General features: G+C 41.6%; 1 protein-coding gene across 2 annotated transcripts in view; it reads left to right on the plus strand.

Moving 5' to 3' along the window:
• The window catches only part of NBAS (NBAS subunit of NRZ tethering complex), a 153,853-nt gene that overhangs the window by 88,676 nt on the left and 48,268 nt on the right, over positions 1-16,909 (plus strand). For both annotated transcript variants that reach the window (XM_051615948.1, XM_051615949.1), the window contains 5 exons: positions 6,576-6,686; positions 10,011-10,261; positions 11,472-11,806; positions 14,131-14,349; positions 14,581-14,783. In XM_051615948.1, coding sequence (XP_051471908.1) covers positions 6,576-6,686; positions 10,011-10,261; positions 11,472-11,806; positions 14,131-14,349; positions 14,581-14,783 — 1,119 coding nt within the window. The remainder of the gene's footprint in view (positions 1-6,575; positions 6,687-10,010; positions 10,262-11,471; positions 11,807-14,130; positions 14,350-14,580; positions 14,784-16,909) is intronic.

Consider the following 16,909-nt stretch of genomic DNA (forward strand, 5'->3'; position numbering starts at 1 on the left):
TAGGATAGTGCTGTCTTATCAGTTTGAAAACACCTGTAATTAACAGCTGCATGCAGGTACTTTAAGCTGTGACAAGTCATGAATCTACTTGAACTGTATGTTCTGAAGACAGTCACAGTTGAAGAGCTGCAAAGTTATCAGAGTTCTGAGCAATAAGATGTTTTAATACAATTTTAAACCTAATTTAAAACTAATCTGTGCATACAGCTTTTGAAGAGCATAATTAGATGCTTCCAGGTGTCCACCTCTACAGTCACAGAATCACAGAATCATAATGGTCAGGGTTGGAAGGGACCTCTGGAGACCGTTGAATGCAACCCCCCTGGAGCAGCTCAAACAGGAACGCAGGTGGATCTTGAAAGTCTCCAGAGAAGGAGACTCCACAACCTCTCTGGGCAGCCTGTCCCAGGGCTCTGTCACCCTCACAGTGAAGTAGCTTCTCCTCATGTTGAGGTGGAACTTCCTGTGTTCCAGTTTGTGTCCGTTGCCCCTTGTCCTCTCACAGGGCACCACTGAAGAGCCCGGACCCTTCTTCTTGACACCCACCCTTCAGATGTTTATAGACATTAATAAGATCCCCTCCCAGTTTTCTCTTCTGCAGACTAAACAGCCCCAGGTCACAGCTACAATTCCAAGCCGTTAGTAAAAAAACATTGATAGAAAATGCTGCATAAGAGCAGGGAACTACTAGGGAGAGTCCAGGGGAGGGCAACAAAGGGTTGGAACATCTCCCTGATGAGGAAAGGCTGAGAGAGCTGGGACTGTTCAGCCTGGAGAAGAGAAGGCTGAGGGGAGACCTTGTCAATGCCTACAAGTATCTCAGGGTGGGTGCAGGAGGATGGAGCCAGACTCTGCTCAGCAGTGCCCAGGGACAGGACGAGGGGCAACAGGCACAAGCTGGAACATGGGAAGTGCCACTGAAATATGAGGGAAAAACTTCTTTACTCTGAGGGTGGCAGAGCCCTGGGACAGGCTGCCCAGGGAGGGTGTGAAGTCTCCTTCTCTGGAGATATTCCAGACCCCCCTGGATGCAGCCCTGAGTGATGTGCTCCAGGGGGTCCTGCTTTAGAGGGGAGTTGGGCTGGATGATCTCTAGAGCTCCTTCCGACTCTGCCAGTTCTGTGATTCCATGAACACTAACTAGTTCCTACATCTGTGGAGTCTGTACCTGCATGGAAACAGCCTGTAAGCATCTTTCAGTGTTTCCATTGGAGGTACCTGTTGCGTACCCACTGTTCAGTGAGCACATCTCTTATCAGGACATGTCACTAGGTGACTGTAACATCTTGATGATTATCTACGGCACCTTCAATGGCAAAGTCCTTCTGTTGTTACAGATACTATTTTGGTTGCAGCCTGCTTCCTTCTATTCTCATCTAAGAGTCCTTTAGATACTGTCTTTCATAACAATAAAATAGGAAGCGAAGGTTCCTTACACAAAGTAGAGATTGAAACACAATATGAAAGGATTAGTGAACATCAGGCTTCATAGCATGTGGGTGAGAGTGGTAGTTCTCTATTAGGCATTTGCAAATAACCAATTAATTACTTGTTCAGCTTTCAGCTTCCTTGCTTTAATCTTCTCGTTTGGCTCTTAATCTGCATTTTCTATTGAAAATAATGTGCAAATTCAATATATTTGTGTAGCTCATTTCTTCTTACTTTTGAATTATCGTTAAGTGCTTCATGTTTTGAATCTTTCATGAAGTGCTGTTTGCAGGAACAACACCTGGAAGAGATGGTATCTTACAGAACAGATTTGTACTAGGATGAGCAATTTGTTTGCTAAAACTACTTAACAAATAGTTGTCAATTTTATCTTCTGTATTTGGTGTCTTGTCATTAGACATTATGCATTATTTATCAAATGTTTAAAGATCTGGATGCCTCACAAACTTAATCAAGGTTACTTTTCAAGCAGTTTACAATTTATTAAGTCAAAATTGAACCAGCACATGTCTGGGAAGGAATTAGGGAAACTAGAGTAAGCCTGTATGGGAACTCCTGAATGATTAGCTGAAGTCCCATGGAGCTTCAGGCCAACCATGGTGTATAAGCTTTCTAAATTATTTTTGTTACTTGAGGCCAGCTTTTGGGTGGCTTTTTTTTTTTTTTCTTCAGTAACCTTGTCTGAGGTCTTCAGCCCATCACTGCTTCCATTAAAATGTTGAAATCAGAAGTTTATTTTAGTGATTTAATGCCAATTTCTTGTCTTATGTCACTGATCTAAAATACCTAATTTAGATTTTTAGATAAATCATGCAGTTATCAAGCAATCTGAATTTTATAAGTTAGCTTTTGCTTATTGGGTTCTCAGAATGATTTTGATGCATAGGAACTAGGTCCCTTTCCAGGAGACTAAACCAGAAGGTCCTGTGTAAAACCACTTCAAAGGTTCTTCAGCTGCTCTTAGTGCCATAAGCTTCTGAACCAGGTGTGCTTTTGTGGTGCTGCTCTGTGGCTGCTGCAGCCACAGCCTTTTTGTCCTGCTGCATTGCTGCTGCAGAGCTGGACCAGCAGAGCCTTCCACCTCCTTTTCCTGCTTCAGACAGGAGAGGAAGCTGGGGCACTTGGCTTAAATCTTGGTGTCACTTCTCCAACTTGTATTGTTTTCATCTTTTACTATTTTTGTTGTGAGAATGAGTGACTGGAAAAGTGGATCTAGTTTCCCCTTGCTGTGATTGAATCCAGTGGTGGCTCTAGTGCTGTGTACCTGATTAATGGCAAGAGAAAACGTTGCAGACAACACTTGTGGGTGAACATGTGCACATACATGATACAGCAGAGGATTCAGGGAACAAGAGACAAAAAAACCCAAACCTCTGAGCTGCCCAGTGTGTGTTTCTATGGGATTGGAGATGGCCAGCAAACTCCCAGCTGAGCACTGCTCCACAGCCATGTGTGGAGGAGTGTGCTAGCACACAGGCTGGGTGGCTCAGAACCCTCCTCAAGAGCTGCTTCTGGACTTGCTTTTGCACCACTCCTGGTGCAGCAGCACAGAGGAAACACAGGCTGGCCCTGCACAGCAGCCTTCAGTGGGCATTCCCCTGGCAGTTCTAAGGCTCACAAAGTTAGGCAATTAGGGCTGGGTATGAAAAAGGGTGTGTACAAGAAAGTTAAAGGGTCCTTTACCAGATAATGGCACTTTGGTTTTTTGTTGGTTTGTTTTTTTTTTAACTTTCTGTTGCGTAGCAACTCTTTTTTCTTGTCACTGTTATCTTGACAATGAATAGCTTGTTACTGTTCTTTATCTGTAAGGTATCATTTCCTTAAAATTCCATTGTCTTACGTTGTCACTGCATGTCACTGTTAAGACAGTGAGACTTATAAATTGACAGTGGGGAATGGATCCCACTAGCTCCAAGAGCTGTTCCTGATTTGTGTGATTGACTGAGTTGTGCAACTAGAACAGTATCATCTTTCTCTTTCACTGACTCATAGAATCACGGGTGTTTGAGGTTGGAAGGGACCTCTGGAGGTCACAGAATCATACAACAGTTTAGATGGGAAAGGACCCTTAGAGGTCTAGTCCAAGCCCTCTGCAATGAGCAGGGACATCTTCAGCTACATCAGGCTGGTTAGAGACATCCAACCTGACCTTAATATCTCCAGGCATGGGGCATCTACTACCTCTCTGGGCAACCCATGCCAGTGTTTCACCACTCTCACAGTAAAGAATTTCTCCCTTATGTCCAATCTAAATCTACCCTCTTCCAGTGTGAAACCATTACTTGTCACTACAGGCCCTACTAAAAAGTCTGTCCCTATCTTTATATACTGAAAGACAACAGTGAGGTTTTCCCCGGAACTTTCTCTTCTCCAGGCTCAACAACCCCAACTCTCTCAGCCTCTCCTCATAGCAGAGCTGCTCCAGCCCTTGGATCACCTTCATGGCCCTTCTCTGGCCCCTCTCCAACAGCTCCATGTCTCTCCTGTGCTGAGGGCTCCAGAGCTGGATGCAGGACTCCAGGTGGGGTCTGACCAGAGCAGGGTAGATCACTGATCCACAAAAGTCTAACCCCACTACTCAAGCAAGGCCACCTAGAACCAGTTGCCCAAGACTGGGTCCAGTATGCTTTTGATTATCTCCAAGGATCTAGTGTTTCCTGATGTTCAGAGGAACTGTGTTTCGGTTTGTTTCCGTTTCCTCTGGTCCTGTCACTGGGCACCACTGAAAGAGCCCAGCACCATCCCCTCTGCACCCTCCCTTCAGGTATTTATATACATTGCTGAGATTCCCCTGAGCCTTCTGTCCTCTCAGCTGAGCAGTCCCACTTCTTTCAGCCTCTCCCTCACAGGAGTGATGGTCCAGTCCCCTCATCCTCTCTGTGGCCTTTCGCTGGCCTCTCTCCAGCAGTTCATCGTTCATTTCTGCACTGCTCACCTAATTGCACAAGTTGGCATAGTATTTACTTTTTTTAAGTAGATCATTCCTAAAGATCATATTTTCCTTCTGTCAAGATACTCTGCATGAGTTGATGAGACAAGGAAAGTAATGCATTGCCCTTTTGGATTTTTTTGGTTGCTTTTTTGGGGATTTTTTGCTAATTAATGAAAGTGTTGAGATGAGTGTTGAGGACTTGGCCTGCAGAATGCTGCCATTAACCTCATCACCTCCCGTGTACCTCTTCCCAAATACCCTGCTACTTTCCCCTTAGCCAGTGGCATTACTCTCTGTGCAGTTCTTGCATGGATCTTCACCTTCCCATGAATCAGAAATCCCCTTGGTGACAGCACATCAGGTGGTTTCTGGAAGGTGTGAAGGACTGTCAGTTTACACGTGCTGTGATTTGGCAGCAGCTGCTGTGTGTCCCTGGTTAAAAAAAGAGCTGCTTTTATCTGCTGAATGACAACCTGCACAAACTGGGGCTGCTAATCTGGACCTTACAATGTGCTGTTGTCATGGCACTTCTCCTTCATGTTGGAAAATAGGATAGAGCATCTGCCTCGAAAAGATTCCAGGACTCTTAGTGAATATTTTGGGAAAAGTTTAGATCATCCTCATATCAGACATACATCACTGCTTGCTGGGTTAACAAGGTTGCTTTGTGTACTGAGCCTAGTTACAAGAGGTTGGGTACAGGACACCTTGCTGTTCAGGAAAATCAGAGGGAAAGTGTTGGGGCTATTGGAACAGAGAGACAGGGCATCTGGGATCTTTTGGTTTTTTTTTTTTCCTTCTAATTTTAATGCTTGTGTTCTGCCTCCTTTAATTTGCATACATGTTATTCAGTGTAAAATGCCTAATGTTTTTCAGGGGTTGTTGTAACTAAGAGTGATTACAAGAGGGTTGTGGGTTATTTGCTTTCTTTGTTGTTTTTGTTTGTTTGTGGTGGTTTTTCTCTTGTGTTTTTTTTTATTATTATTATTAGAGCAATAGTTACAATGCAAAGGCTATTCTGACAGCTACTTGTGAAGATTATTTAGCATCATGTTCTTTCTTGGCATTTTGCTTTTCTGCACTGCATAGAATAACAGAATAACAGAAAGGGTTTGAGGTGGAAGGGACCTTAAATGTCCTCTAGATCCAACCCCCCAGCTTGGGCAGGGACACCTCCCACCAGCCCAGGCTGCTCCAAGCCCCATCCAACCTGCCCTTCAACACTGCCAGGGATGGGGCAGCCACAGCTTCCCTGGGCAACCTGGGCCAGGGTCTCACCACCCTCACAGCAAAGAATGTCCTCCTCATGTCTCACCTAAATCTCCCCTCTTCCAGTTTTAATCCATTCCCCCTTGTCCTCTCACTCCCTGCCCTTGTCCCAAGCCCCTCCCCAGCTTTCCTGGAGCCCCTTCAGGCACTGGAAGGTGCTCTACGGTCTCCCTGGAGCCTTCTCTTCTCCAGGCTGAACACCTGGTTGGTTTCTATACCAACCAAAACCCGTGACTCTTGTGTGTCCATATCAGCCATACAAACTGCAGTGGATAGTAAAAATTAATACCAAGTTAACTTCAGGCTTTCATTACTTAACAGATTCCCCATCTATTATGTTAAAGGGAGATACAATAATAGAAAACCAACTTTTAATATTTCTTGGACATTTACAGACTGGACCTAGACATTTTCAACCCTTAATTTAACCTGCAAATACCGAGAGTTTCTGTGAATATCTAGGAAGAGCTTTGAGGATCTCCATCCTGCTTGTGCTGGAAGCAGATGTTGGGGATAAATCCCCTGGATGGGAACTGTGGCACATGACATCCTTCTCCACTTTTAATTGCAATGAAATGAAAACTGAGGGCTTTGCTTTAGCACCACGATTGAGCAGAAATTGTCATTGAGAGCCCAAGTTCCTGTGGAGCAGGTGCCTGTCTGTGGAAGATCTCTGTAGTTTGATATATATTTTTTTTTTTTGCTTTTTTCCATTTTCTATTTTTGCTTCCAGTGCAGCACTGAGGATAAGCAAGTGCAAGAAGAGGCACTTTGTGTACTTGCATTTAACTGTGGTCCAAACTAGTGAATAGAATCTAGCTCCTTGGCTTATGAACATTTCTAATGCAAAGCTTTATTTTCATTGCATGTCTCTAGGGGCTCAGTGTGACTTCTTTCTGTTTTCTTTCCTCTCTGTCTCTCCAAGAACACTGGAAGAACATGTCTACAGGATTGCTGTTTCTTTGGCCCAGCGATACAATGTTCCACTTTGGGAAGTTTATATGACCCATCTGGAATTTTTATTCACAGACAGTGGGTAAGTTGTCTCCTCTGCAAAGACACGTAGGGTTCTGTTACACAGAAACAGGTGCTTATCTGTGAGAAAACTGGAGTGTATTTGGGGTATAGTTCTGCGTTTTCCTACTTCTTGTGTTGTGGTAGTTTGTGATGGTTTTTTTTGGTCTTTTGCATGTGATGCTTTTTTAACCAGCCACCAAAACAGGTGTTACAAGCAATGATAAAAGTCTGTGTGTGACTTATTATTGTAAGTATCCCAGGATTTGGTTTCAGTGTTTAGGTTTTGTGGCTGGGAATGCTAAGTGTTCTTAGCATTCTTTCTTAATAGCAGCTTATTTTGCAGTTATTTTTACAGTCCTGAAGTTGATAGTCTTTATGTAATTATTTATTTTAAAATAAAGTTTTGCTGTTTATTGTTCTCTCTTCTGCGTAACAGGAAAGGAAATAAATCTATTTGTGCTTCCCAATCATCTATTAATCTCAGTTTCAGTTTTTTATAGAGCCTTTTTTTTCTTCTTACAGCATTTCTTTGGTACTGTTGTAGGCTGCAAGATGATGGCAGAACAGACCTGTGGTTGGTGGGGAGCATGAAAGGGAGGGGTGCTTTGCTTTTTTTTTTAAAAAAACAATAACAACAGAACAGAACCCTGGCAAACAGCCACACTTTGACACCTTGTCAGTCAGAGAAGTGCATTTTGCCCACTGAAGGATAAATAAAGCCATTTGATGAAAGACAAAGCTGCTAACCTGGGTAATGCATGTGAGTGACAGTGATGGAGCCCCCTGGGTCATGCAGCAGCTCTAATCTGCTGTTCTGACAGACATGACCAAATGAGTCTAGTTTGTTTCAAACTGTAAATAATGAAAGCAGCTTTGGCTTGCAGCAGTATTTGTACCTCTCTTTGACATTAACTATAAATTAGAAAGCATTATAATGTTTTATAAAACATGAGGCGTAAGAAAAAAAAGCCTGGTAGATGTTGGTGCAAGATCTGAGCAGAAGAAATAACATTCTGAGATTTTCTTTGCTTCCTTCAGGAAACAGAGAAGTCCTGCCCTCTAAATTTTGATATTGCTAAATTTTTTAGTGCTTTAAGCAAAATAGTCAGGGTATAAACATGGCAATGCTGGGGTGAATGTCAAAGAGCCAGTTGGCTTCTCTGGGGACTGGAATATTACCTACAGAATTTTGCTGCAGTTTTCTATCATTTTCTTTGGTCTTGTCCTCCGTGAGTTGGTATTCATAGAATTCTGAAACCACTGAAGTACAAAGTAACAACCTTTTCCCCAGTGAAATTTGGAAAAGTCTTGAAAATTGATGTATAATAGCATAATATGTTTTTGAGATTTTTTTCCTGTCATAATCTCATGTTAAAGTTGATTGACAGCATATGTAATTTCAGTATATTTTATGGCATGAATAATGGATGCCTTGTTGTGCATTCATTCTGAACTGAAAAAATAGTTTATTCTAAGACTTAATCTCTTCAGCCAAATATGCAGTATTTCTATAGGCCACTTTGTGTAGGGAGAAGACAAAGAAATGCTGATGTAGTATATATTAACTATTTCTTTGATTACTTGATGACAATTAAACCTCTTGTTTTTCTTCTCTGCTGTGATTTTAAGTCTGATGAAAATGGTTTAGAATTCATTTTCCTTTTTAATTCTGTGGAACTTCAGTATGATCATAGAATCAGAGAATGCCAGGTTGGAAGGGACCTCAGGGGTCACCTACTTTCTAGGTATTACTGTAGTTTACATGAGGTCAAGCTGAGACTTAAAACTGTCCCATGTGGGGGAATCCACCACTTCCCTTGGGAGACTATTCCTATGACTGTCCTCATGGAGAAAAATGTACCTCTTGTGTCCAGTTGGAATCTCCCCAGGAGCAACCTGTGCCTTTTACCCCTTGATTACCAAAAAATCTGTAAAATACATTTTATTATTTCATTGACAGGAAATATTACCTTTGCCTGTCACAGAATCTCTTATTCCTGGATCTTTCTGAACAGCACAATGAATGTTTCACCTTCTCCACCACTGTGTGCCCCAAAACCACCTGGCAAATCTCTGTAGATCCTATCAATATAGTTTAATGTCCATTTAGCCTTTAGTTTGGACTTCAGGTATGGTCAGAAAAATGTATTCAAATCACAGTCTTGAAATCTATCAGTGCCAGGTGTCTGTTTTATCTTATATAAAGAGTGAGTGATGCTTTTTTTTCCGTTAATATCATACTTATTTCCATTAATATAGTAGAACACTAAACAAGGAACATGAATTTGGAGACTGAAAATGCTTACAAGGCTTATAGTGCAGCAACCTAACTAGGGGAATTCTAGATGTAAAAATAACTCAAAATAACTTCTTTTCCCCCAGAAATCAGAGATTAACTTTAAACTGAGAGAGGATTGTGTTTGTGGTATTTGTTGCAAGAAAGTCATCTTTAGGAATGAAACCGAGACATATTTTACTGGGATATCAAAGAGAAAAACTAACTTACATGTGGCATTTCTGCATAGGGAAAATGGTGTTGAAATTCTAGTCAAATTTTAAAGGTTTAGGGAAATCAAACGGAGTTAGGGGACATCAGATTTCCAAGTGAAATGCACTGTCAAGCATGGTGTATGATTGGAGTATGGGGAGAGCCAGGGTGGTAGGCATCCGTAGGTGACTTCTTCTGTCAGATCTTAGATAAAACTTTCAGTTGAGAAGGGTGCAAACTTGAGGTGACAGTTGCTTCATACTTACCCATTTTTATCCCAGGTGAGGAAAAAAAGAGTGCTCGTGTTCAGCTGTCTTTTATGTAGTCAGCTGGAGGTGTCTGAGTTCATGCTGGATATGGGCTAATGTGTTCTTTTCAAAAGGGTTAAGAAAAAGGTTTCCTGAAGCTGTGAGATTGGCTGGTGTCAACCCAAACCCTGCTGATGTTTCCTTCAGTTCTCAGGGATGACAGTTTGAGAAGCAACGTGACAAAACTGTCAAATGAAATATGTTGAGTGTGGGTAATAGCATCAAATAGATGAACAGGTGGGTAAGAGCCTGTTTTGAGTGATAAAACCTCTATCATTAGACACAGGAAATGCTGCTTTGAATCCCACTGGAGTGTTCATGACCCTTAATCTGCATGTCCAAGTCAACAGATAATAAGATCAGGAAATAGAAGAGCACCTTAGCTTATGTTTTTGGAGGGTAGCAGCTATCTAAGTATTTATGTCTTTCAGAATGTCTTACAAAGTGGAGCCCTGCTTAAAGTATCATCCTGTCTCCCAGGTGTGCAGCTGAAGAGTCTTTCAGTGCACCTCTCAGCCTTTAATGTCAAAGTCCTTTCTCAATGCAGGTTATCAACACTGGAAGTAGAAGAAAGAGCACAAACCCTTGGTCTCTTTGAGACTTTGAAAACAAATCCTGAAGCCTTACATGAGCACATGGTTAAATATGTTTACCCAACTATTGAAGGCAGAGATCACCAGAGGCTGCTTTATTATTTCACACTCCTTGAAGCCGCTGGCTGCTCAGAAGTGGTGAAACATGTTGTCAAACCTGAAACTCATATCCGGCTCCTCAGAAAGTTCAAAGCAGTTGCACCAGGTAGGAGAGTTCCTGTTTCTCCTTTTCATACGTGTATTTATTATTCTGTTATGTGAGTGTTGACATGATTGTGCTCATCTAGTTTATACTTTCAGCAACCATATCAGATGAATGCAAGTAATTCAGCAGGTTATTCATGTCTTTCTCTTTTTACTATTGGAAATTTAGTTTATCACAGAAAACACAAATATTTAAAACCAAGGTTCTGGTGGTAGTGCAAGTTAAAAGTTCATAGTGAATTAAAAAAAAAATGCAGATCTCTGAGAGCTTAATTTTTAGTACTGCAAGTTTAACATGAATATGCTCAAAGAACTTGACAGCTTACCTTTCAAAAGTCTGAATTACAAAATATATCACAAGCCTTAAGTGGTGTCTTTTTATTTCAAAGAGGATAATTCTCCTTTGTGTTTTATCCATGATGTTACCTTTGGTTTTGCAGAACTGCAACATGATTTGTCCTTCTACATTATCAGACAATGCCTCTAAGAGCGAGCTGCTGGGAACCAGACTGATATTTTCAATGCTAGTTTCAATTTGCTTGTTAGTCAATTAGTATTATCAGTATCTTGAATTGCAGTTGAGTAACTCCCAACTCCAGTTTCAGAATGAAAAATATCCGCTGAATGGGATTACCTGCTGGGGGACAGAATTAATTGCTCAATGCTGGAACCTCGTGTTTTAGACACTAAACTTGCTGCAGAATTTGTAGAGATTTTTGCATATGAATTCATGTATTGCAGGAAGAAAAAAGGCGATCATTGTTTTGGAGGGGAGGAATTAACTTCAGTTCTCATTGACATGTTAAACACTCCGGGCTCTGTGGTGCTTGTTGAACAAAAGAGGCAAATGCATGAGGTTTTCTAGGCTTTATATTAAAACAATAGTAGTTTGATTCTATATTCTCCATGTTCTTTTAGAATCTGGGTTTGTTATTTTTTTTAGGTTTTATTGCTATATAATGTTAAAATATGTTCCAGGGACTGAGAGATTTCACACACACAAGGACGTGGTAAAATCCCAGTGTTACATTGGCACAAACCTGTCTTGCTCCCCAGCCTTGTCAGTATGCATGATTGTAAAAGGAGTTGGAGTAGCATCTTTGTAATTCTGCAGACACTGGTTTGGTACTGATTGTTTTACACATAAATGTAGAGTTTGAGCAGATTTAACTATTACAACTTTTCTTCCATTTTCCCCTTTCTGTCAATAGGTCTTAATTACAAAAAGCTGACAGATGAAAATGAAAACCCTCTGGAAATACTGGAGCCCATCCTTACAAGTCAAAATATCTTATCTATTTCCAAATTGGCTCCCAAAATTCCTAAAAAGGATGGCAGCATGCTGTCACCAAGCTCTCTTTATGCTGTCTGGTTACAAAAACTCTTTTGGAATGGTGATCACCAGCTCATTAAAAAAATCCCAGAAACCATGGAGGAGTGGCTACAGGCATATGATACATGTTCGAAGTACTTGGATAGACTCTCTCCAGGGGATATTGTCACTTTTATTGATGAAATTACCTTTTCTTCAAAAGCTGTCACAAAGGTAAGCTGACACATTTGAGGAATTTCAGGCCTCAAGTACAGCTGAATTCAGCAAGTTTTTACATTTTTTTCATTTTACAGCTTTTAAAGATAAATTCATAAACCTACCTTCCTCTGCCTGCCTCTTCTTTTTATGGCTGCCAGTGTAAAGAAAGATTTTTATTCAGCTAGAGGAGTTAGGTCTGTGGATAAGCAACTTTTTGGTGGAACCCTGAAGTCCCTGTATTCTGGTTCAGCAGAGAAGACCCTATTCTGCTTGTGTATTTAGTTATTTGTGCTCAACCCGAGATCAGTTGTGCTGCAGGCTTGTGTTTAGTGCCTGCCATTCTGAACAGGCTGCTCCACAGAGAAGTGTGCTGGGCCAACGCATATGGCTTCTAGGCACTGGGATAATATAAATGATAAACTCTGTCATAATCTCCATCTGGCTGAAAGCCTGTTACTGAAAGAACCTGCTTTCATGCCTCCAACATATATTTACCAGATTTGCAATTTCTTTTTTCCCAGTGAAACTTACTTAAAGGAATATTTCTAACATAAAGTTTTGCCCATTCTCTCTTACCTCTCTTTACAACAAAGCACAAAAAAGAGGTGAGATTTCTTAGGTATTTTCTTATTAAAAGATCTTGAGATGTCTTCACTAACTTAATCTGAAATGAAAAGATAATGAAGAAGAGATGTTTTGTGAGGTTTTTTGTGTCTTTATCAACTCTGTGCTGGATTATTCTCATTTTCCAGAGGTGTTTATTCACCATGTTCAATGAAGTGTCGTTTGTTCCCTCTCTGAGTATTCTTTTGGTGCTTCCATAATATAAACTTACTATAACTCACCTAACCGGAATTTGCTTTAAAAAAATGTTGCTATTCATTGAAATCCTGGGAAAATGAAAAGCTTTGTCATCACCAGATTTATGATTTCATCTGTCATGTCACTTTTTATCACTAGTCCCATCACTTGCTTCCTAAGCCTGTTCAGCAGAACCACTGTTTGTTTAGGTGTTTTCATCCTTTTTATCATGTGAACATACTGAGTGTTTTGTGCTTATCAGTCAAGACTGACACTCATCCTGAGACCTTGATTGCCAGACCTGACCCTGCACTGAAGCAGCCAGGGAGTGACTTGTCTAAGGAGAAGGAAATGCTGCCTTCACATCTGATCCCTGCTAGGGACTACTTGAGATCCTTGCTGTTAATGTGTTTTGGGCTTTGCAAGTTTATTACTCATTTATTCCAGATGAGTGATATGGGGAATAGAATGGGTAGCTTCCACTGCCTGTTTTGAAACACATCATTTATTTCCATTGATTTATTCCCATTCAGGGTTCTAATAGTTCCTCTGCTCTCTTCAGATGAGGAGGAGTAGCAGGAAGGAAATATTGATGGTAGAGTTATTGTGTTTGGTGGCCAAGCAGTACGTTGTACCAGAAATCTTTTAGCTTTTTGGCCATGGCCTGGATAAGAGAAGGCTCCTGGGAGACCTCAGAGCGCCTTCCACTGCCTGAAGGGGCTCCAGGAAAGCTGGGGAGGGGCTTTTCACCAGAGAGGGCAGTGACAGGACAAGGGGTGATGGTTTTAAACTGAGAGAGGGGAGATTTAGGTGAGACATCAGGAAGAAATTCTTCACCATGAGGGCAGGAAGGCACTGGAACAGGTTGCCCAGGGTGGCTGTGGCTGCCCCATCCCTGGAGGTGTTGAAGGGCAGGTTGGATGAGGCTTGGAGCAACCTGGTCTGGTGGGAGGTGTCCCTGCTCATAGCAGGGAGGTTGGAACCTGATGAGCTTTAAGGTCCCTTCCAACCTTAACCCTTCTATAATCTGGTTGTGTGATGTAAGGTGGCAGTCTACAGAAATTATGAGTAGTTGTCGCAAGCCGGTACCAGGGGGCTACCGCCCGCTTGTCGCCCATCCTTTCTGTCCCGGACCACATCTGCTGTTTTGGGTTCAGTTGTCCTTGAGAAGCAAGTCTGTTTTAGTTCGTTAGCTGGGGATAATCAGGAGAGGCTTTCACTGGCTTAAAAGGCATTTTGTTTAGACTGATGTGGGGAAGAAAAGAACAGTTTCCCACAGTAGTATTAGAGAAGATAAGTTCCATGTGGTTTAATATGAGCCCGATTCAGCATCAATAAAAGAAATTACAACAGAAGGAAGTAATGCAATACTGATCCTTTTTATATAAATAAGAAAGGATTTTTTTTCTCATAAAGTACTTCATGTAGTTTTATGATGTGTTGTAGAGCTGTGGAGCCACCTGACCTCTAGGCATTGCTGTAATGCAAACAGCAGTGTACAGATGGTGAATGATTAAATATCAAGTAATATTTTTCAGCTGCCAGTTGAAGCCAGGATAGAATTGACTAAGAAGGCTATTAAGGCAGTCAAACATCTTTCTGAGAAATCAAGAAAAAGAACTTCTGAGAATGCCATGGAAGATGCTGAAAATCCATCTGTTGCTTATGAAGAAACTCTGAATCACTTGCAGCAGTCTCTTGCTCATCTGGAAACTCTCACTCATAGTTTTATCACCTACTTGAAAAACAATGACCAGGTAATGATTATTGATCAAATGCTTCTTTTGAGTGTTGCAGTGATGGACACAAATCTTCAGTCATATTTTTTCATAGCTTTGTTTTTGTTGACCTGATGTTTGAAAACTCACTTCTCTCCATCTTTTCCTTATTGTAGTGTTGTTAAATTTGGTAGAAATAAAGACTCTGAATCATACACCCCTGTAAATAAAGAGTAGACTGATTCATGTTCAAAAATTCTCTCTTTACAGGATACACTACAGAAGTATGGCTATTTGTATGATTTGTCAAGGTCAGAGAAAGAAAAAATCCATGACCAAGCAGTAGCTATGTGTCTGGATGGTCAGCCCCTTGACATGATACAACAGTTGTTACAAGTGGCTGTTGGAGATCTAGGACTTTCTCCCAAGGACATTGTTCAATGTGCTATTAAAAAAATTGTAGGTACATTAAGGTAAGCTCACTGCCAGAATTAAGCCCAAAAACCTTTCTTCTGTTTTCTGGGCTTTTTGTTGTTGGCTCTGGTTTAGTTTTGTGGGTCATTTGTGTTGTATTGAGTTTTGTTTGTTTGTTACATTAGTTGTTTTTTTTTTGCAGTGAGTACCTGTTTGCTTTGAATGTGTGTCATTTTCAGAAAATGGGGCAGTAACAAGAAATTAGTTCTGGGCTCATTTATGCTTCTGTTTACCTATAATTTCATACTCAGATAAGGCAGGTATGTTCCTCTGAGTCTGGGAAGCCTGGGCAGTCTGAGCAAAGCAAGCCACAGAACATCCTAATCACCAGAGGGTGTTTTTCAGTTCAAAATCTTGTCTTGATAATTTTGTTCCATTACGTGTGTGCCCTTGCGAATTTTTGGCAAATGTACAATTGCACATAATTCTTCCCTCTTAAAAAAGTCCAAAGGCATGTTTGTTGGAGGTGGTGGGTACCTGATGCAGATGTGTGGGCAGTAGAGGCCTAGCAGTGATTGCTGCCACAACAGCTGGTCCTACAGGAAGAAGTACAATTTCTGTTTTTAGAATAACTTGCTGGGGCATTTTTGGGAGCTGCTTTTTTGGGTTGTTTTTTTTCATTATTATTATTATTTTTATTTTTTTTATTTGCAAGGTTTTGAAAAATGTATCTGTTTGTCATTAAAATATAGGCTGTGCATTTTTCTTCTGTGTTCTTGTATGAATGCTTGGAGATTTTGCTCTTCTTGTCCCAGCCTGCCTCCAAATTTTAATCAGCAGGTGTGAGTGGTTTGTGCTTCCTGGAGCACTTAAAAGCAACATGATATGCTAAAAAACCCTTGACCTGCTAACTTCTTGAAGACAGACAGGTTTCTAGTGTGAGGAGGGGGATTGTTTTGCTCAGGTCTTTCAGTGTTGTCATTGTTACTGTTTCTTGCTGGTAGCAATCCCAGACATGGTACCAGAAGAAGGGCTTTTTCTTCACCTCTTTCTGGGGTGACACAAGCCAAATAACCAACCTGATTGTGCAAGCCCAGCAAACTGAGTTGTTTCTTATTATAGAATTATGAAGAAATAGGCTAGGAGAATAGAAGACACAAACTAACAGTGAATTTAAAGTTTGCATTATCTTCAATACCACGATCTTTTAGTTGAGTATGTTCTTTACAGTCAGGCTTCCCAACCATAGTTCTGACACTTGTGAGAAGCCTTTAAAACTACTCATGGTGTGTTTCTTCAGTGCTCGTCATGTCTTGGGCAAGGGAGAAGAGTCCTGCTTGTTTGGCGTGGCAGAGCACTCATGCTCCTCTCTGCCCCCGGTGCCAGGGGTGGTTATGTTATCTGTTAAGCTCCCTGGAGAGGGCAGAAGAAGCCCTGATGGGCCCACTTTTGTTAGGTCAGACTGGGTGGTGCTGAGACTGATTTCTGGTCTTACCCCCTGCTGGGCTGGGATGGAGTCAGGCTCTTCTCAGTGATGTCCAATGATAGGACAAGGGGCAATAGGTGTACCCTGGAGCACAGGAGGTTCCACCTCAACATGAGGAGAAACTTCTTCACTGTGAGGGTGACAGAGCTCTGGGACAGGCTGCCCAGAGAGGTTATGGAGTCTCTTTCTGTGGAGACATTCAAAATCCTCCTGGACATGTTCTTGTGTGACCTACTCTAGGGATCCTGCTGTAGCAGGGGGTTTGGATTAGATGATCTCCAGAGGTCCCTTCCAACCCTGACCATTCTGTTTGGGGGCTGCAAGGGGGGCCGCTCTGACAATGAACAGAATCCCCAGCTAATGGGGTGTCTTGGCCCAGGTAGAACAATGAAGGAATGACCACAGGTCTGAGCTGACAGAATCCATAAAAAAGGAGTTCCCCACTGGGAAGCTGGTTGGGTTTTCCCTTGGAGCAGCGGGTCTGTGAGGTGGGACACCACCTCAGGAAACTTCTCGGGATTGAGTGACCACATCCTTGGTGAGTGATGTATTTCTTCTAGGTATATCTTTGAGTGACCCTTGTTCCTGTTAGGCAAGTGATTCCAGGTGCCTGAGGGGGAGGCTTTCCCTTTGCCTGAGTGAGGTGCACATGTGGTATTATTATCATTATCCATGTTAAGATTGCCTATGTTAAGACTA

The sequence above is a fragment of the Apus apus genome, chromosome 3, assembly GCF_020740795.1.
Source record: "Apus apus isolate bApuApu2 chromosome 3, bApuApu2.pri.cur, whole genome shotgun sequence".
NCBI lineage: Eukaryota > Metazoa > Chordata > Aves > Apodiformes > Apodidae > Apus > Apus apus.